General features: G+C 41.4%; 1 protein-coding gene across 1 annotated transcript in view; it reads right to left on the bottom strand.

The window, feature by feature from the left end:
* Nucleotides 1–6,915: 6,915 nt before the first annotated feature.
* STYX (serine/threonine/tyrosine interacting protein) overlaps nt 6,916–20,975 on the bottom strand; it is a 23,984-nt gene continuing 9,924 nt past the window's right edge. Inside the window, exons 2-7 of the mRNA XM_073608926.1 lie at nt 20,680–20,760; nt 19,966–20,002; nt 19,146–19,236; nt 15,946–16,018; nt 8,444–8,537; nt 6,916–7,633 (exon numbers count right to left, since the gene is read on the bottom strand). Coding sequence (XP_073465027.1) covers nt 7,560–7,633; nt 8,444–8,537; nt 15,946–16,018; nt 19,146–19,236; nt 19,966–20,002; nt 20,680–20,760 — 450 coding nt within the window. The 3' untranslated portion in view covers nt 6,916–7,559. The remainder of the gene's footprint in view (nt 7,634–8,443; nt 8,538–15,945; nt 16,019–19,145; nt 19,237–19,965; nt 20,003–20,679; nt 20,761–20,975) is intronic.

Below are 20,975 nucleotides of genomic sequence, written 5' to 3' on the forward strand. Positions count from 1 at the left end.
AGAGGAAGAGGTAGACAGAGGCTCTAGGAAAAGACAGACAACTGGTGATAATCATAATGGAGGTGGTAGGGATAAGAAAATCAAAGAACATCTATATGATAGAAATTATGACCCTGATATCTCTACGGATAATACTGTGGGGGATGAATTGCTCAATGATAAGATTCAAACTATGAGAGTAGACACTTTTGAGGTGGTCGAGGATCTCAACTTATTTGCCAGACGTCTCACGTACAAATATGTTTGATGAGGAAAGGAAAAAGAAGAAACGAGATTTTAGAGTGTGAACATGGGAAGGGATTTACAGTCAGATTTAATGGCCCTGAAGGACCTGATGGACCTATTGGATGAGAATGAGGATCATTTGGGTGGTTCTGCTGAGGAGGGTCCTCCAGCTTGTCCGGGGGTCTCTCCTCGAGCAGTTCCCCCCAAGGAGATCCCGAAATTCTGTAAAAAAAAAAAAAAATCAACCAATTTCTCTCCTATAAAAACTAACCCTAATGTGTGGACATTTTTACAGCAGGTCACAATGGATGTGAAGAAATTGGATTTTAAGTCCAATAATGAAAAGACCATCACATTTCAGCAACATCAGGTCGTCACCCTATTACAGAATAATAGGGATATTACCATCAAGATTGCTGACAAAGGTGGAAATGTTGTGGTGATGGATACAGATAGGACATCAAGACACATTTGTCGGTACTTATCAAATAGGGATTGGTATTCCTTAATCTCCATAGAGAGCATTCAGATATTTAATAATGACTATGACATGATTATTACTGGGGCGTACAATAATAGGATTATCGATAAAGACATATTTGAGGCCTTACGGGTAACATACCCAAGAATCCTCTTATTTTACTCTTTGCCCAAAACACATAAAAATTCATCGAAACCACCTGGACGCCCGATAATTTCGGGCATTGTGTCGTAGATGCAATGTCGTATTACTTCCATCGCATCTACAGGATACCATGGCCTTGCTAAGAACACTATACAACAAAAAGATCCCAGTTGATAGCCTCTTAGTCTCAATAGATTTAGAGGCACTATATTGTAGTATACCTCATTCTTTAGTCCTTTCGGTACTGGAAAGCTTTCTTAGTGAAAGCGATGCAATGGTTGAACTGTATAATGCCTTTATTTGTCCAATTATTGCGACACATTCTAACGAAAAATGTCTTTTCATTTGATGGCTCCCACTACCTCCAGGTACAGGGGGTGGCGATGGGGACATGTTGTGCCCCATCGTACGCCAACCTGTACCTGGGGGGGGAACGTACTCTGTTTTCGAACAGTTCTCTGTCGATATATCTGGCCAACATTATATGTTGGCACAGATATATCAACGACATTTTTATGGTATGGAATTTGGGGGTAAGATGACTTGAAGATATTTATGAACAAGTTAGCTGAAAATAGCTTCAACCTCAAGTTTACGACGGAATATGACCAACGATCCTTGGCGTTCCTGGATATAACTATCCTGAAACAGGAGGATGGAACTATAGATACTTCGTTATTTAGAAAACCAACCTCTGGAAATACCATACTCCATGCAACCAGCTCCCACCCCCAACCATTAATCAGAAGTATCCCTTACTCGCAATATTTGCGTTTAAGGCAAAACTGTTCAACAGAGAAGTCGTTTGGGCTAGAATCCAATTTGTTGAGATCTAGACTAACAAAAAGAGGCTACAGGAAGACAATCCTTAAAAAGGCTTTTAACAAGGCCCTTGATAGGGATAGACAGGAATTACTGTTTGGTAAAGAAAGGCAAAAAGGACAACAAATGGATACTGTGAGAGTAATAACTACATATTCTAGTAATCACGAGATGATACGACAGACAATTGGGAGGCACTGGCACCTTTTGACGGGTGATTGTATTATAAATAAAAATGTTAGCCATTACCCCCGCAAATTACTTATAAGAAATGTCGATCTTTAAAGGATAAGCTAGTCCATAGCCACTTTCAGGAGCCCATGGATGCCCTAGAAGAAAGACCAGGAATGTATAAATGCAATAATTGTGAATATTGTGATTGGATGTTAGAGGGCTCTTCATATTTTTTTTTTACCAAATGGAGAAATTTTACTAAATTTCACGCTGACTGCCAAACCAGGGGTTGTATACATTGTATTTTGTAAATGTGATTTGTTTTACGTCGGAAAAACCTTCAGAAATTTCTGGAGGTGATTATACAACCACATTTATTATATTAGGAAAAATCTGTTATACACACCCATAGGTCGGCATGCCGCTTTGAAACACAAAAACGATACCTCAATGGTCTGTTTCACGGTCCTTGAAAGGATCAGAGAAGACCCACTCGGTGGAAATATCGATCAGAAATTGCTTCGTGAAGCAAAATGGATTTTTAAGTTAAATGCCGTTCGGGCACCTGGCCTTAATGACTCATTAGGCTTTAGGCCATTTCTATGATAATGGCCTCTCTTTTTCTTTGTCCCTCCCCCTTTCTCTTTTATTCTTTAGGAATGAGGATATTGAGAAATACTGTCCCTGTTTCTATTAAGATGTGTCCACGTGTCTGTCTATGCATAGAAACGGAGATGGTGTATATAATCGGAATTGTAATGTATATTATGAATGTATAGTTTTTAATTGTAAAGAGGAAGTGGGTGAGATGGTTGTCTTTGAGTGATATGTGCTGATTCAAAAGGGACAATACATTTAATTTAATTTATTTACAACCCCTTTTCTTGTTTTACCCAGCTTTGTCTCTATGGATTAGATCGGTACAGAGGGCTGGGCATGCAGGATCGTGATCATTATCTGGTATGGAATGGGAAGTCCCCCTGGCATGTTATACATCTGGGGGCTAGGGAGCTATAATGGCTCCTTTTTACCCCGACCCTGGTGGTGGTGTTGAGGCGGTAGGCATCCGGGGGATCCCTTCCTTTCCTCTCTATCTGATTGATTCATAGGTTCTTTAGATTATTTGAGGTATAATGCATGGGCAAATTGAGTGCCAGTTAACATTATGGTTAGCCTAGTATCCACAAGAAGACTGATCCCTGTCTCCGGTCGGCCATCTACGCTGCGGGATTATTTAAGTCTGACTGCGCATTGTTTTGGTTTCTTTCTAGGGTTGGGGATGGAACGGGCGCATGCGCGGTGGCGATTGCACGCACGCGTCATCGCACGTTGCTGCACTACCATCCTCCATTGAGGATTACCTCAGTCCACACACCTGCCGGCAATTGATTTGAACGCCATTTTTTTGGCGTCAAACTGACTATTTAGTCAGTGTTGTTTGTCTGGTCTGACAAGTGGTGTGTATTTCTTGCTGAGGTACCTGGATGGTAAATGCTTTTATGGATGTTTTTCTGATATGTTGGACTCTTTTTGGACAATGGTTCTCCTTTATTGTGGGAACATTATGCTGAACCCTTATCCTTCCCTTATTTTCAACTGTGGTATACTTGAGGTTGGAGATTTTGACTGCCTTCTTTGGCGTTGTGATTCCTTGTCTATTGAACAGACTGGCTTTTCTATAACGGCTCCCTCTCCTTGAGAGTTTTGTGAGCTTTTACTAAAGTCATATACAGGTACATCATTATATATTTTTTTTCAACTAATTTTGCTCTACCTTGTATATACCCTGTATATTTGGAACTTTATATTATATCTATCTAATATTAATTTATTTAAAATTTACATAGGAGCCTGGTGGCAATAAACAAAAAATCCTCATAAGGAAGTGTCAACATTTATATTATTGCAGACACATTTGCATGTCAAAATTCAACATGTGTGAAAGAGCACAGATTCAAAACATTGGGGGTTATTTAGTAAAGGCAAATCCACTTTGCACTGAAAGTGCACTTGGAATTTCAGTCACTGTAGATCTGAGGGGGACATGCAAGGAAAATAAACAGCATTTTAGCTTGCACATGATTGGATGATAAAATCAGCAGAGCTTCCCCTCATTTCAGATCTACCCCTCAGATTTACAGCAAGTGCACTTGTAGTGCAAAGTGGATTTGCCTTTCGTAAATCACCCCCATAGTCAATGTGTGTTAGGGTTTCGTGCATCTATAGGCTGCTTGGGGTGGATGCAGGCTCAATAACAAATCCTGTCTGCATGCAGGACGGGCGTCAACATCCATATGAATGAAGCCTGAGGAAACATTGTCCGTGAAGATCAGCAACTGTCCAGTTTACAGCATATAAACTTTTGGTACTTTAAAAACGGTAAGGAATAAATCAAAGACAAGGTCGTTATATTTAGATTTATTTCTAAAATGTCAGGAAAAAAGTAAGATCACTCTTGTTTAAATACCTTTTCCCTCTTTTGGTGGAATGTTAATTTACTGTAATAATTTAAAGGCACAATAAAAACAGTGAATTTTTAAATAAAAGCCTATGCCTCTTATTGAGAAAAGCTCATGCGTAATCTTTTTTTCTTAGCATTAGTAATGTTTACAATCATTACACAAATATAAAATGGATTTATGTATGGCGAGTAACACACTAACAGGTTTTTTTCATCCAATCAAAAAAAAAAAAAAAAAAATCTGACAGCTCCGGTCGGAGACACAGTATTTACCATGCGAGGTTAGTCCAGCAATCCCCCCCCCACTGAGCTGTTATGTTCTGACAGGGAGATGGGGCCCCCTCCGCCAGAACAATCTGATCAGCCCCCTCTGACATTGGTGAAGTGCACTGATCAGGATTCCAGCAGCTGCTGGTTTTCCAGCGCACACGTCCGACATAAAGACGGGCAGATTATCGGACTTTTTTTTTTTTTTTTTGAACCGGCAAATGTCTCCTGACATTCTGCCCGTGTGTATTGGGCTTTATAGTGGGAGACAAGCAGTTATACAGATTAGATTTGTTGGACAATAAAAGTAGCAGCAAGAGTGAATTACCTAGAACTCTTTTTTTAAAATATTGGTTTTAACTACTTCCCGCCCACGCTAAAGCAAGAAAGACGGCTACAGCGCAGGACTTAATTGCCGGGAGGGCGTCCATGTGCGTCCTCCCGAGCAAGCGCAGTCAGCGCGTCCCTGCAGGTCGCGCCCTCTGTGATCGGCTAGTCTACGAGACTCGGCTGATCAGAGTAAGGGGGCGATCCCGGCCCCTTACCACATGATCAGCTGTCAGCCAATGATGGCTAATCCTGTGATGTAAACAGAAGATCGAGATTTAACCCTTTCATGACTAAGCCTATTTTTGAAATTTGGTGTTTACAAGTTAAAATCCGTATTTTTTGCTAGAAAATTACTTAGAACCCCCAAACATTATATATATTTTTTTAGCAGAGAATCTAGAGAATAAATTGGCGATTGTTGCAATATTTTTTTATCACACGGTATTTATGCAGCGGTGTTTTAAACGCAAATTTTTGGAAAAGTGACACTTTCATGAATTTTAAAAAATCCAAACAGTAAAGTTACCCCAGTTTTTTTGTATAATGTGAAAGATGATGTTACGCCGAGTAAATAGATACCAAACATGTCACCCTTTATAATTGCACGCACTCGTGGAATGGCGACGAACTACGGTACCTTTGAATTTCCATAGGCGACGCTTTAAAAATTTTTTACGGTTACCAGGTTTGAGCTACAGAGGAGGTCTAGGGCTAGAATTATTGCTCTCGCTCTGACGATCGCGGCGATACCTCACATGTGTGGTTTGAACACCGTTTACATATGCGGGCGCGACTTCCGTATGCGTTTTCTTCGCTGCGCGAGCTCGCTGGGACAGGGGCACTTTAAAAAAATTTTTTTTTTTTTTAATTTATTTATTTTTGTACTTTATAAATTGTGTTTAAAATTTTTTTTTTTTTTTTTTTTTACTTTTATTGCTGTCACAAGCAATGTAAACATCCCTTGTGACAGTAATATGTGGTGACAGGTACTCTTTATGGAGGGATGGGGGGTCTAAAAGACCCCCCATCCCTCCTTTACACTTCAAAGTATTCAGATCGCCGAAAACGGCGATTCTGAATACTGTGTACTTTTTTAAATTCGGCGCCATTGGCAGCCGAGTAAACGGGAAGTGACGTCATGATGTCGCTTCTGCGTTTACAACAAGAAGGCTGGAACGAAGCCGCTCACAGCTTCGTTCCAGCCCGCCCCCAGCCGCCGAAGGGACACCGGGCCTCCCGATCGCACGGGAGGCGGTGGATGTCCCCTCCCGCTCCTCCAGTATAACAGCCGAGCGGCTTTTAGCCGCATCGGTTGTTATACACGGGTAGCCGATCGCCCGCTGTAAACAACGGTACTGGGATGATGCCTGCAGCTGCGGGCATCATCCCGGTATAACCCCGGAAAGCCGAGTACGCATATCCGCGTACGGTCGGCGGGAAGGGGATATAGATATATAGAGATATGTAGATATAGAGAGAAAGACACCTGGATTTGGGGATCCTCTGCCATTCCTCCACAAAGAAAAATTTAAGGGGGTCTGAATACATGCATGTATGTATGTATGTATGTATGTATGTATGTATGTATGTATGTATGTATGTATGTATGTATATATATATATATATATATATATATATATATATATATATATATATATATATATATATAATCACACATATATATTACACACACTAGAAACTTAGGATGGCAAGACCCCCACTGATGTGTATGTAAAGCGTAAATTCATGCCGCTATCTAAATGCACATAACAGATTAGTGTTTGTCTGCCATAACTGTTAAAGGGTAAGGCCAGTGTAATGTCACATTTTAGTTACAAGTGGAGTCTAGTTGGTGGAGTTGGTGGAGACCACTCATCTGGCTTCTTGTATATATATCAAGGACTCTCCTGGTCAAACCTCCCCCATTCTTGGCACCATCTGCACTGAAACTCCACCAACCACATACCCGATTCCACACGACTGTCTACAGAACACAAGATCCTGGAAACACTTATTTTACTGTCTGTTTATTTGAAAAACATCAGAACAAAATCGGTTAGGAACAATCTTTAGGCCAACGCCACAATAGAAACCGCATAATAAAAAGAACTTTGATACAGAAGGTTATTCAATAGTATACAATCTGACCCCAATGAGCAAGTAGCATTTTTTTTTTTTTTTTCTGTCTTTTTTTTTTTAAACTGTATAGAATCCGGTTAGTTTAAAAATTTCTTAACTTCTAAACCTATAAAAATGTATTTACAAAAAAATGCAAGTCTAGCAAACATTTTAATACTAAAGCCTTAATTTTTTCTTTTTATTTTCTTATAAATTAAACTTCATAGAAACAGGTTTCCTTCCCATCAGTTGCATTGCATTCTTTTACAAAAAAAAAAAAAAAAAAAAAAAAAAAAAAAGAAAAACTTCAAGTATGAAAAGTGCGTTATTGCAGTAATACCAAGTTGCACGTCCAAACGAAAAAAAACTTTTTTTTCTTTAGTAAAACAGCTGTGTAAAAAGCAGTAAAACAATCAGTGCCATCTGCTTATCCATGGACAAGTCCTATTATTGTCTGATTAAAGCCCAAAAATAGCAGCACCTGGACAAGAACATGGCCGAAATGAGTCAAAATTGTGTAGCGAGTGTCTTTTGGGTTTATGCATCATGAGCTGCCGTCACCTGCATGTTTCCAAATTCATCCTCCTCTTCATGTGTCCTTTTCAGGCCTCCTAAAACGTGCAAAATACATAAATAAAAAAAATAAATAAATCAAGGGTGCTTTGCTGCAAAGACTTCAAGAATGTACCTTGTAAAATAACCTAATATACCAATGAAAGGCAAAATATATATATATACATACACACACTATAATATATTAATATATATATATATATATATATATATATATATATATATATATATATATATATATATATATATATATATATATATATATATATACACATACACACACACACACGAATGATCACAGAAAATCTGTTCTAAGGGACTTCAAGAGCTAGGGGTGGAGAAACAGCAGCGCACTGATCTTCCCAGTGAATGGCTGTTCGGGGGGGGGGGGGGGGGGGCGCTGTCTGCACAAGTTTGATCACTGGAGGACAAGCAGTTTGGTCACACTGGGATGGGTGTGGTCAGTTTGAAACCGGAAAAGCAGAGGGACTGGCAGGAACACCAGGGATTTCACACAAAAGGAAGCAATACAAAGAGAACAGGGAGACTTTTTCATACAAGTGCATGGTACAGCAGACACTATCAGGACAATGAAATGTTGGGGTACCATATCCTTTAAATATGTCACCCCAAAATTTCATATTCCTGATATGTGGAGAGAAGCAAGGCCTTTATAATATTGTTTCATTTCTATACAGAAATGTTTTGCCTTTCATTTCTATTTTAAACTCAATGGGTTGTTTTACAAGATGAGGGTTTACAATCACTTTAAAGTTTGCTGTACACACTGCTCTTATACAGTCCTAAGCAGGTATGTACAAGGCCTCACAGATTTGAATGACCGTTACCTGTAGCACCAGATTGTATAGAAAAGTTCCTTCCTAATTGCAGAGGCGACATCATTTTAATGGTTAATTTTGCTAGATAGATGGCTTCATATTCCTGCAGAACAGACAAATGATAGCCTATTAAACATGATGATCAGTTGAAGACCCACCTGATTGCCAGTCAATATACTCCATCCATTCCAATTTAATTGAAAAGGGACTGAATAACACTCCACTGCAGAGTAAGGCCTTGTACACATCTTTCAAACAGCGGTCCAAGCAGGCTTCGGAAAGCTTTAGTACTCCACTTGTTGAAGGCCTGCTAGCCGCTGGTTTAACCACTTGCCTACTGGGCACTTTCACCCTGTTGCCTTATTGGATTATGTGAAATCTCCATTAATCGCTGTAAAATATTGCATTTAGAAATATATTTCAGTTAGAGGGAAATATATTTAAAATACTGAGTGTTGTGTTGGTGTTATTGTAATTAGTTCAACTTCAAAGGTTGGCCTTTTGTTCTCCCTGAGAACATCTTCCCTGGGTAGTAAACAATAGCCTTCTTTGACTCATCCAATCAGGCTGTGCCCAATATACATTTACTAGGTACAGTGACCAATTAGGGAGAATTATATTAGCCACACTACAGAAAGGAGGGGGGGGATATAATGCTTTGTGACCAAGCTTACTCACTCTTTGGTGTGGGAACAGACAGCAGTCACCATGGGCTGACCTGAAGTTAACAGGTAATCTAACATACTTGTATTTTATACTGTACTGTAAATATGGGTGTTGTGGGTAATTTGTAAATACCATGTAAGCCAGGAGACCTACACTGTACATTGTGTTGTAAATACTGTTGGGTGTGTACTTTGTATAGATTATGTAACCCTATTAATAAATGTGTATTGCGGAACGAACTACCTCTTTGTTGTAAGATCTCTCAGATCTAGGTATGTATATGTCCATACTACTACAATGATTGAGGTGTATGCACAAAATACAGAACTAGTCAACAACCCTCTTCCTGTCCAGGCCAATTTTCTAGCTTTCAGCGCTGTCACACTTTGAATGACAATTACTCATTCATGCAACACTGTACCTATATGACATTTTTATCATTTTTTCACACAAATAGAGCTTTCTTTTGGTGGTATTTAATCATCACTTCTGGGTTGTTTTTTTTTTTTTTTGGTTCTTTTTTGTTTTTGGTAAAAAATAAAAAAACTTTTTATTAGTTAGTCAGTAAATTTTGTAAATAAGTAATTTTTCTCCTTCACCGATGGGCACTGATGGGCGGTACTGACTGGGGCTTTACTGTAATCAGGGAATTGATTACCTGTCCTGGGGCTCCCCTGCAAGGAGATGCTGCTGCTGATCGGCTCTCCTCGCCACACACACGCTCTGTCAGTGTAAGGCGAGGAGAGCTGATAAACAGCACTTCCGTGTTTATGTGTGACTGGCTGTGATTGGACACAGTCGATCACATGGTTAAAGAACTGCGTCATCTGCTCTTTACTGAGATTGGGGTCGCGCCATGTTCTAGGAATACGGCACAGCTGCGATCGCCGGGTGTGCGAGAAAAGCCGTTCTGGGGCACCGCCATATGACGTTGTCCTAAAACGAGAGCTGCACCACTCTAAAGTTATTTTAACCATGTATGGACAGCCTTAGGATCCATGTTTCACATGTCCATACAGGAAAGGAAGTTGCTTTGAAGGCTTCAACAAAGCTGCTAAAGAAAAAAAAAAAAAACACACAAACCCCACACCCTCTATTAAAGTTTTGGTTTTTTTATGGTTTAAAAAGATTTTAATTAAATTATCAAATGTATAAAAAGAATAGTGCAGTTACAGATCAATTCAATAGTGTCACAAAGAACATATATTGGACTTCTAAATACATACAAAGTACATTATGAATATCTATTTAAATTAACCTTAATCAAGCTAAGAACTACTAGGATATTTAAATCATTAATATAATACCCGTTTACCCCAAAGGGAACTCACTGTAAACAAGGGAATCTTGCTTAACAAAAAAGGAGGATAGGGGAAAGGAGTTCCATAGGATTGGAGAGGCTCTGGAAAAGTCCTGGAGGCGGATATGGGAGGAGGTGAAGAGGGAGCAAGAGAGCAGGAGGTCTTGGGAGGTACAAAGAACGATTAGGTTGGTATTTTGAGATTAGGCTAGTGATGTAGCTGGGGGCTAAATTGTTGAATGGCTTTGCAGGTTGTTGTTCGTATTTTGAATTTAAATAAAATTGTAAGCTCTAAATGAGCAGGGCCCTCTGATTCCACTTGTATTGAATTGTATTGTAAGTGTACTGTCTGCCCTCATATTGTACAGCGCTGAGCAAACTGTTGGTACTTTATAAATCCTGTAGAATAATTTTGGCCACTGCAAAAAAAAAAAAGGCAGTGAGAATTTGCCGTATAATGAAGCTTTAGGCATTCCATTTTACAGTTGGTGATATCACTGCCCCAAAGCTGTCTTTATTTGCAAAACACTTGGTTGCAACTTCCCAGTTGACCGCCTGGGAAGAGGAAACACTTAAAGTTCAAACAAATGGTGTTTTTCTTTTGTGGTGGTCAGATGCAGTGTAGATACGCTTTAAGAATATTTGTCTGTGTGCAGGCACACTAAGTGAGAGATCTGAGTGAGTCTTTTGCTGTAAGACACTAGAACGCTGCCACAATGTTTTAACTTATTCATTGTGGGTCCTTAGTGTAGGAGACCCAATGTCTTATTTACTTTGTGCTTTTAGAGCTAATGTATTAAACAGAGCACCTATACCACACCATTACCCTCCCGCTTTCTTGGGGCAGTTTGGTCAAATGGTAGTTAAAGTGTTACTAAACCCACAACAGTAAAATCAGTCTGTATATGCAGTAAAGCATGCTTGTTATACTCACTGTGGGACCTAAGGGGTTAATACTCTGCATTGTGTAAAAAGGCTGTTTGGTCCTCTCTTCTCCCACTGTCGCCAATCCATCTCCTGATAGTACAGAGCCTTTGGAGGCACTCTGCAAATGCTCAGTTTGGTGTGTATTGCTAGAGAATTTTTTTTTATGGGGGGGGTGCATGTCACAGCACAGGGCCAATCAGCACTGTTCAGTCAGAGGGTCAGGGGTCCTGCAGCCTCATAGAACAGTCAGAGGAGAAAGAAGACGACTCCTACAAGCCTAAACCAGACACTGACAGAAGTCATAAGACTGCTATATACTGCTGATGAGAAAATGTAATTAGCAGTTTATATTTACTAAAATAATTTCCATGTTCTGTGCACTGTGGGAGACCAGATATAGTGAATGCAGGGTCCTGGGTTTAGTAACACTTTAAACATGGACTGGGCCTGGACTATTCCTACCTGTTGTCCATCCGATTTCCTGAGTAACAAAACATCAGTGCTGTCACAACTGGCTCTGAAGAAAGCAGTGATTGGCTAATGAAACACGTCAGCACGCACATGATGTTCATGGGATCGCAGCCTGCAGCAAGTGCTGTTTGAGAGGCGGAGGTGACGTGACCCCAGGAGGCAAATCTGGAGCCAGTGACACCGCGGCTCACAGTGAAGTGCATCTGGAGGCCCGCCTGAGCGGAGCTAGGTGTGTGAAGTGGAGGTAAAGTGGAGACAGTGGAGGTGGTGAGACGGTTCTAATTCTGGTCTACACTCAAGGACACCAGTAGAAGTTGCTAGTGTTGCACAGGTGCAGCGGCTTTCTCCCCCCTACTCCCTACTCCCTTTCAACAGATGAACTGTCTTCCAACAATCCAGCCCTATGTGACTTCCCACAGACTGACTTCAGACACATCTAGTATGTACCAGCCAACAACTCAATATGCCTCAGCGAACATAGCTTCAGCCCATTATAGTTGGGAATCAACTGATGTATTATGATTGAATATATTTCTACTGGGCTGCACATATGAACTTTGAATATACAAGCCAGCACCCGCAAAGTATATGTACCCAATGCATGCTTCCCTTTCTTGGTCACTAGGAATTAGACTATTTAATCATGGTATCATGTCCATAAAGCCCAATCAACTTCATTCCAAGATCGGTTAAGTGTGTTTGATTGAACAAATGGGTGTGTGTGCAGCTGCTATTTCCCCAATCATGACAACGTTGTCTCTAATATTGTTTTGTAAGGTCTATTCATTGAATTTTGCAGTTTTGTGATTTCAATGGTGCTTTTTTTCTATAAAAATGTTTTATTTAACCGTAGTGTGCCACGAAAGTGACCTTCTTGGTGGGTCCTCTCCCCCCTTTTTTGCTGTCACAACTGAGGAATCTCTTCCTGCCCCCCCATGTGGCAGTGGTGTATGCTTGAGTAAACAGCAATTTCACGAGGGAGGAAGGGGAGTGAGCCACATGATCCTCCATACCTGGAAGTACCAGATAGTTCTCTTTTCTCAGTGGTCAAATAGCACAAGGAAGAGAAGTACAAGCTGCTGGTGAGGCCACTAATAAAAGTAAACCTGTTGCTTTGTACTGCATGGGTAAAGCACAGGTTGACGCAAAGCCCCCTCTCCCTGGTAAACCAATTCATCCTTCTGTATGCGATGGAAAACTGCATATTACACATTTCCTTATTAATAATGTGGCTCACTAATGAATTGTAAGCCTCTAAACCTTGGTAAAGGAGCCATACAAGGACAAAGTCTGCCTACTCATACCAAAGGAATTACTACTTGGAACAGTCAGTCTCATACCGGAGATGCCATCAGCCCTGCGTCTGTCTGATCATCTGGCAATGCCGGATGAAAAGCGGGGGGACTCCATAGTGAAACAGCATCTTTAACCACTAGGCGTCCGCGCTATAGCCGAAAGACGGCTACAGCGCGGACTCCAATTGCCGGGAGGGCGTCCCTGGACGTCCTCCTGTTCACTTCCGTGTTGCGCGCTCCCGCGGGCGCGCGTCGGGGAAGTTTTGTGCTGGCCGTGTCCCTCGGACACAGCCAGTCACAGATCGCCGTAAACGGCCAATGACAGCGGCCGTTTACAGTGCGATCGCTCTGCCAATGAGAGAGGATCTCATATGTAAACATATGAGATCATCTCTCATCGCCGGCTCTCCCTCCTCACACAGAGACAGCGTGTGAGGAGGGAGAGCGAACCGCTGCGGCGGTAAGTAAACAGAAAAAATAAAAAATAAAAACACGGAAAAAAAAGTGTCAGCACTGTTATCTGCCCCTGCCATCTGTCCCCACTGCCATCTGTCCCCAGTGCCACGTATTAGTGCCATCTGTCCCCAGTGCCACGTATTAGTGCCATCTGTCATCAGTGCCACGTATTAGTGCCATCTGTCATCAGTGCCACGTATTAGTGCCATCTGTCATCAGTGCCACGTATTAGTGCCATCTGTCATCAGTGCCACGTATTAGTGCCATCTGTCATCAGTGCCACGTATTAGTGCCATCTGTCATCAGTGCCACGTATTAGTGCCATCTGTCATCAGTGCCACGTATTAGTGCCATCTGTCATCAGTGCCAAGTATTAGTGCCATCTTTCATCAGTGCCACATATTAGTGCCATCTGTCATCAGTGTCACCAGTGCCACATATTAGTGCCATCTGTCAGTGCCATGTATTAGTGCCATCTGTCATCAGTGCCACATCAGTGTCATCTGTCATCAGTGCCATTTGTCATCAGTGTCACATGTCATTGTCCTGGTGCTCCAGGGCCTTCAAAAGTGTAATAGGTAGTCAACAAATTAGATGTGTAATTTATGCTCCTAGAACACGTGATGGTGCTCCCTGCATGTTGGGCCTCTCTGTGGCCAGGCTGTGAAAAAGTCCCACACATGTGGTATCATAACACTCAGGAGGAGTAGCAGAATGTATTTTGGGGTGTCATTTGTGGTATACACATGCCATGTGAGAGAAATAACCTATTACAATGACAATTTTGTGGGGAAAAATAAATAAATAAATAAATCTTCATTTTGCAAAGAATTGTGGGAAAAAATGACAACATCAAAAACCTCCCCATGCCTCTTACTAAATACCTTGGAATGTCTACTTTCAAAAAAGGGGTCATTTGGGGGGTATTTGTACTTTCCTGACTTGTTCGGGTCGCAAGAAATGAGATAGGCCACTAGTACATCAGGTGTGATTAATTTTTTATGATTTGCACCACATCTTGTAGACTCTCCAACTTTCACAAAGACCAAATAATATCCACTAATTTGGGTTATTTTTACCAAAGATATGTAGCAGTATAAATTGTGGCCAAAATTTATGAAGAAAAATTACTAAATTTGCAAAATTTTATCACAGAAACAAAGAAAAATGCGTTTTTTTTCAAAATTTTCGGTCTTTTTTCATTTATAGCGCAAAAAATAAAAAACCCAGGAGGTGATCAAATACCACCAAAATAAAGCTCTATTTGTATGAAAAAAAAGGCAAAAAATTCATTTGGGTACAGTATTGTATGACTGAGTAATTGTCATTCAAAGTGTGAGAGCGCTGAAAGCTGAAAATTGGTCTGGTCACGAGGGGGGTTTAAGTGCCCAGTTGTCAAGTGGTTAAGTATTGTTATATTTTCTTTATCTGTCATTACTTTTAATAAATGTTATACTGCCAAGTATTTATATGATCTCTCTTTGCACATATTGAATACAACCTCAAAAACTTAAAACTATCACGTGACTGTGATACAGCAGTATGCCAAACGGTAAGCCTGCACCAGTGCTGTGCCTTCCTTTCCCTTGTGACACACACACCCCTATTCCTGTACAAAGAGTACATCAGCCCTAAAGAAGTCTCTAAAGTGATCAACTGGGCAGAGAAAAAAAAACTGAGGGACAGGTGGAAAGCCTAGAGTTTAAAGGGGTTGTAAAGGTAAAAATTTTTTCACCTTAATGCATTCTATGCATTAAGGTGAAAAAACTTTTGACAGTACCGCCGCCCCCAGGCCCCCCGTTTTACTTACCTGACGCCTCGAATCTTCGCTCCTAGTCCTTGTCAGCTTCATTGCAGCTCAGCCTGGTCGCTGATTGGCTGCAGTGGATGGATTGAAAGCAGCGCAGCCATTGGCTCGCGCTGCTGTCAATCACATCCGATGACGCGGCGCGCCGGGGGGCGGGGCCGAGTGATACAGCGAGCGGCTATAGCCGCCGGCTGTATCACGGGAGCGCGCTCGCAAGCACTCACCACCGTGCGAGGGAGCTCGCATGAAGGTGGTAAATGCTTGCGGGGAGGAGCTGAAACAGCCGCCGAGGGACCCCAGAAGACCAGGTTCGGGGCCACTCTGTGCAGAACGAGCTGCACAGTGAAGGTAAGTATAACATGTTTGTTATTTAAAAAAAAAAAAAAAAAAACAACTTTACAACCCCTTTAATATCGGTCTGAACAGTAATTAGTCCTGCAGATTCAAGTATAACATGAGAATGTATGCAGTTTGTGTTACTTTGGCACTAGCATGTTCAGCACTGCTATAGTAGAACCCCCTGAAAAAAGCAATAAAGTTCTGAATTTTCAGGGGGGAAAAAAAACCAAAAAAAAAAAACCTGCCATACCTGAAGTTGGTGAACAAATCCAGCATTGGGATTAATGCAGAACCTTCTTTCTTGCACATATGTAAATGCATCCCTTTGAGAGAGCAGAAGAGTATTTATTTCTAAAAGCACAGCTTTCACTAAACTCCAAAAACCACAGAGACAGAAAGGCAGCAGTACAGAAGCAGTCCAGTGATAATTATTTACACCGATCAGCCATAACATTATGACCACCCATCTAATTTTGGTTTTAGGTCTCCCTATGGGCAACAAAACAGCCCTGACCCGTTGAGGCATGTACTCCTCTCAAGTTTTTCTTCCTTAGACCACTTCGGTGCATATGTGTTGCTATTGTGCTGCACAGTAGAAAATGCCTTCGACTTTGAAAGTAAACCCACAGATTTTAAGCGGAACTTGTTTAGCAAGGAACATACATTCCACATTTAATAATAAATAATAATTATACTACCAAAATGAGTGTGTGCTGTAAGCTGCCTCCAGCATTGCTCCTGTTTCTTCTTGCTGGAGGCTGACATTGTGCTGAAGCCCAAGAGTCTCTATCTGTAAATCATAATGCTGAACTAAACCCATCGATTTACTGGTTTCAGAAAACAGTTGCTAAACTGTCACATTTGCTTGTGTCAACAAACTGTCAAACAAATGGCTGGTCTCATAATTTTTCACATGTGCGGCACCATGGCAGTTGTAGCTCAAACAGAAGCATCTTCTTTGGCTGTAAAGGATAGGAGGTGTTTATTTCATCTCTTATGCTGGCCATACACTATACGAAAAATCAGCCGAAATTCGGTCATTTAGACAGTTCGTTTTTTTAGTCAGTTAATAGGCACAAATCGGTAGGGACGTTTTTCAGCCAAAAAAACAAAAACAAAAAAAACAAAAGGACAAGTTTGAAAACTCTGCCAAATAAACGATGAATTGTTTTTGACAGGTACCTGTCCCCACTTCCAATAGATCTCACCACGGCAAGATCACTCGGAAGTTTGGGCCTCCCCTTCTCCTTACACAGCGGGCCATTCAGAAAGCGCAGCTCGCTTCACGCACACACACATGCTCCCTTAACACGAATGGCGGCGGCAGCACCTGAGAGTTGATGGAACCATCGACTGGGGTGCCGAATTCGCTGGATTCCAGGACAGGCAAGTGTCCTAATATTAAAAGTCAGCAGCTACAGTATGTTTTTGCTGGGGGGTGGGTGGGTGGGTGGAACTCCGCTTTAAGAGCTTCAAAAAACAGTTACATTTTTGGCACGTGCCAGGAATGTAACTGTCACATTGAAAGTGCTCTCAATCAGGCAAACCATCCTATGGCTGGTGTCTCAATTGATCACACATGCAGCATCATGGCAAAATCCGCCTCTCGCTGGGCACTGCGATCTGTCACCAGCTGTGTCCGCTGTACCAGCACGCTGCCGGTACCATGCAATCGCTGTGACCAATCACAGCAGATCACATGACAACTGTGAACGATGGATGGCTTCCTTTCATGCTATCCATTGTAAACAATTGTGTTGCTAGCTGTGATCGGTCAGTGATCACATGGTAAATACAGGGCCAATAAGCCGATTAGCTTTGACCAATCACAACAAGAGACACTGAATGAACCAGTTTAATTCAGTAAAAATGGTTACTTATTCCAAAGAAATTATTGGTATAAGCAAATCGTAAACAAAAAAAAAACAAAAAACAAAAAAAAAAACATTCCTATTCACTTCAGTAGTACAGTGTTTATATGGTAACACTGTATTGCTCTGGTCAAAGTGTAAAAAAACAAACAAACCCTAAAATGTAATAAAAAAAAAAAAATTGATTTCCCCCCCCCCCCTTTAACATATGGTCATCAGTGTCTAATCACTGCCACACCAGTTATATAATAAAGCTATACTGCACTGGTGACAGTATATGAAAATAAAAAGTGAACTTTTGTTATTTATTAATATTCCAAATAATTGTGACAAAAAATGACAAATTCGAAAGGCTTGTCGTGCCTCTTACTAAATACCTTGGACGTTCTACTTTCCAAAAAGGGGTAATTTTGTGTGTGTGTGTGGGGGGGTGTATTTGTACTGTCCTGGCATTTTACAACAGAAACGAAGACAAATGTGTTTTTTTTTCCAAAATTTTCTTCCTTCGTGTTTTTTTTTTTTTTTAGCAACATGGGGGCCCAGAATTTTCTTTTCTCCCCCATTTTTAGGATTTAATACTGCTTTAAAGTGGTTGTAAAGGCAGACAATTATCTTAAATGCATTAGGATAGAAAGCCTTCTGTGTGCAGCAGCCCCCCCCCTAATACCTGAGCCCAATATTGATCTAGCGATGTTGCATGAGAGCCTCGGCCGTCCAGGACTGCCTCCTGTTTGGCTGAGAAACAGCAGTGCCATTGGCTCCCACTGCTGTCAAAGTCAGTAAGCCAATGAGGGGGGAGAGAGAGAGAGAGAGCGAGAGAGAGAGAGAGCGGGGGAGAGAGCGCGGGGGAGAAAGAGAGAGAGAGCGCGGGGGAGAAAGAGAGAGAGAGCGCGGGGGAGAAAGAGAGAGAGAGCGCGGGGGAGAGAGCGCGAGAGAGAGAGAGAGAGCGCGGGGGAGAGAGCGCGAGAGAGAGAGAGAGAGCGCGAGAGAGAGAGAGCGCGAGAGAGAGAGAGAGCGAGAGAGCGAGAGAGCGAGAGAGCGAGAGAGCGAGAGAGCGAGAGAGCGAGAGAGCGAGAGCGAGAGCGAGAGAGAGAGCGAGCAAGAGAAGGGCCGAACCGTGGCTCCATGTATGAATGGACACAGCTGTGGCTGGGCTCGGGTGCCCCTATAGCAAGCTGCTTGCTGTGGGGGCACTCAACAGGAGGGAGGGGCTAAGACCGCCAGCGAGAGACCCAAGAGGAGGAAGAGGATCTGGGCTGCTCTGTGCAAGTCTACTGCACAGGGCAGGTAAGTAGAACAGGTTTGTTTTTTTTTTTAAAGAAAAAAAAAACAAAACAAAAAAACAAAACAAAAAGACTTAAGTATCACTTTAAGACCAGGTTACGCTCATTGTTATGGTGTAACATGCCAAACTCCCCACTCCCAACCCCTACAAGCTCATTTGCAAAAAAAAAAAATTTAACAGCACATTTTTATTTTTCTTAGCCTTTACATTACAGATGCCAGAAGCTGCTAGTGTATATGTAGTGCTTCTGACATACAGAAAAAACCTGGCCAATGCATCCAAGATTACGCTCACCTGTATTTTATACCAAAAGTTTCCATAATATATGCAATAACCAAGGCAGCACTCCTGGAAATCCCTGCATTGCCATGGATGAGAACTTTTCCTAAAAAAAAATAAATAATAATATACCATGGGTTTTCATAAAAGAGCTAAAAAGAGGGGTGGAATCGAAAAAAAACAAAAAACAAAAAAAAAAAAACAGACTAATGGAGTGATGTTTTGGGAATCTTTAGTAAACATGGATTGGCCGAATGCTCAATGAGACCAGTGACATCACTGTGAATGCTGCCAAGCCCCATTCACCAGCGACATCACTGAGAATGCAGCCTATCCATTCACTAGAGACCAGCGACATCACGGAGAATGCAGCCTATCCATTCTCTAGAAATTGGGGACATCACTGAGAATGCAGCCTATACCAGTTGACCAATTCATTATTCAATGATTATTTTATAAGCTTTTGTTTATCACAAAAATGTCTGCACCCAAGAACGCAGAGCATTTAAAGGAAAGTGTGGTAAAAGAAATAATGAAGAATTATTGAGGACTTCCTTGCCTGGTCGTGTCACTTCAAAATCAAGTCACTGACCCAGATGTATGTACTAGCATGGTATGCAGCCAACACAGGGCAGTGAGTGAACTCCTCTCTGTACCTGTTCTGGGTCAGAAAGAGTGGTGACAGCCAAAAAAAAAAAAAATAGCATTTTCTAAGAGATTGGCAATGCCAGATGTCACATTTTCCTCAGTACACATCATTAAAAATGTTTCCGCTGTCTGTGGCAACTGCTTTTGCTAACCTGACAATAGAAACAAGCCATGAAAGTCTACTTACCTCCACTCTGTAAACACCCGTCAATGAATTCCTTTGACTGTCAGGGGGGGGGAAGGAGAAATGTGTGAGAAACAGACAAGGTGAAGTAAAACTATTTAAAATTGATAATGTATTTAACACATGTATTGATCAAAGTGTACGGAAAGACAATTTGGTTTTAGTTTTGGATAGAATAGAGAAGGAATAATTTGTTTTTTGTCTTTTTTTGCACCTTTTTAACCAGTTCCCACCCAGAATTGATTTTTTAATAAACTTTCTTTCACAAAGGATGAACAGCATCCCTTGTGAAAGCATGGGCCGTGACAGGGTCCTCTTACTTGAAAGATCTGGGATCTATTAGACCCAAAAGACACAGATCCCTTGCTTCCCTGGCTGGTAACAGGTAGCCAGGTAAACAAAAAGCCGAAACCCGGAAGTGACAAAATGCTCATCACTTCCGGGGGCACAGAGAGGAAGAAACAATGTTAGTTCCTCTCTTTCTGTGTAGCGATGCCGTCACCGCCAGTCGCATAGCTCCTGGGCTCCATGATGGCACGGCAGAGGCAGCGGTGGGAGGAGGGACCCCCTTCCACCGCCTGCAGAAGTGATCGAGTGGCTATTCAGCCACTCAAAACGCTTCAGTCTTGAAATTTTTCATACCAGGATGATGCCTGCAGGTGAGATCAGAAAACAACCGCATGTAGGTAATATATATATAAAAAAAAATAATCTTACCATAGCAAAAAAACGTATAATGTTTTCAATTGGGTTGTCTGCAATATCCAGCACTAAATATCTGTGAAACACAAACATCCATTACCAGTTTAATATTTTAGGAAGAAAAAAAAATAATATGCTCTTGTTCACTTTATACATTTTATGCCATGTGGAACCTATAACAGTTTGATGAAAACAAAGGGTAACTATAAAGCCAAAATGCTATTTTTTAATTTTGATAAGAATGGAATAGGCTTAGAATCCCTGACAGGTTTTTATTGCCGTGTCCCTACTGGAAAGATTGGCCCCTCTAT

Source organism: Aquarana catesbeiana, linkage group LG13, assembly GCF_042186555.1.
Source record: "Aquarana catesbeiana isolate 2022-GZ linkage group LG13, ASM4218655v1, whole genome shotgun sequence".
Classification (NCBI taxonomy): domain Eukaryota; kingdom Metazoa; phylum Chordata; class Amphibia; order Anura; family Ranidae; genus Aquarana; species Aquarana catesbeiana.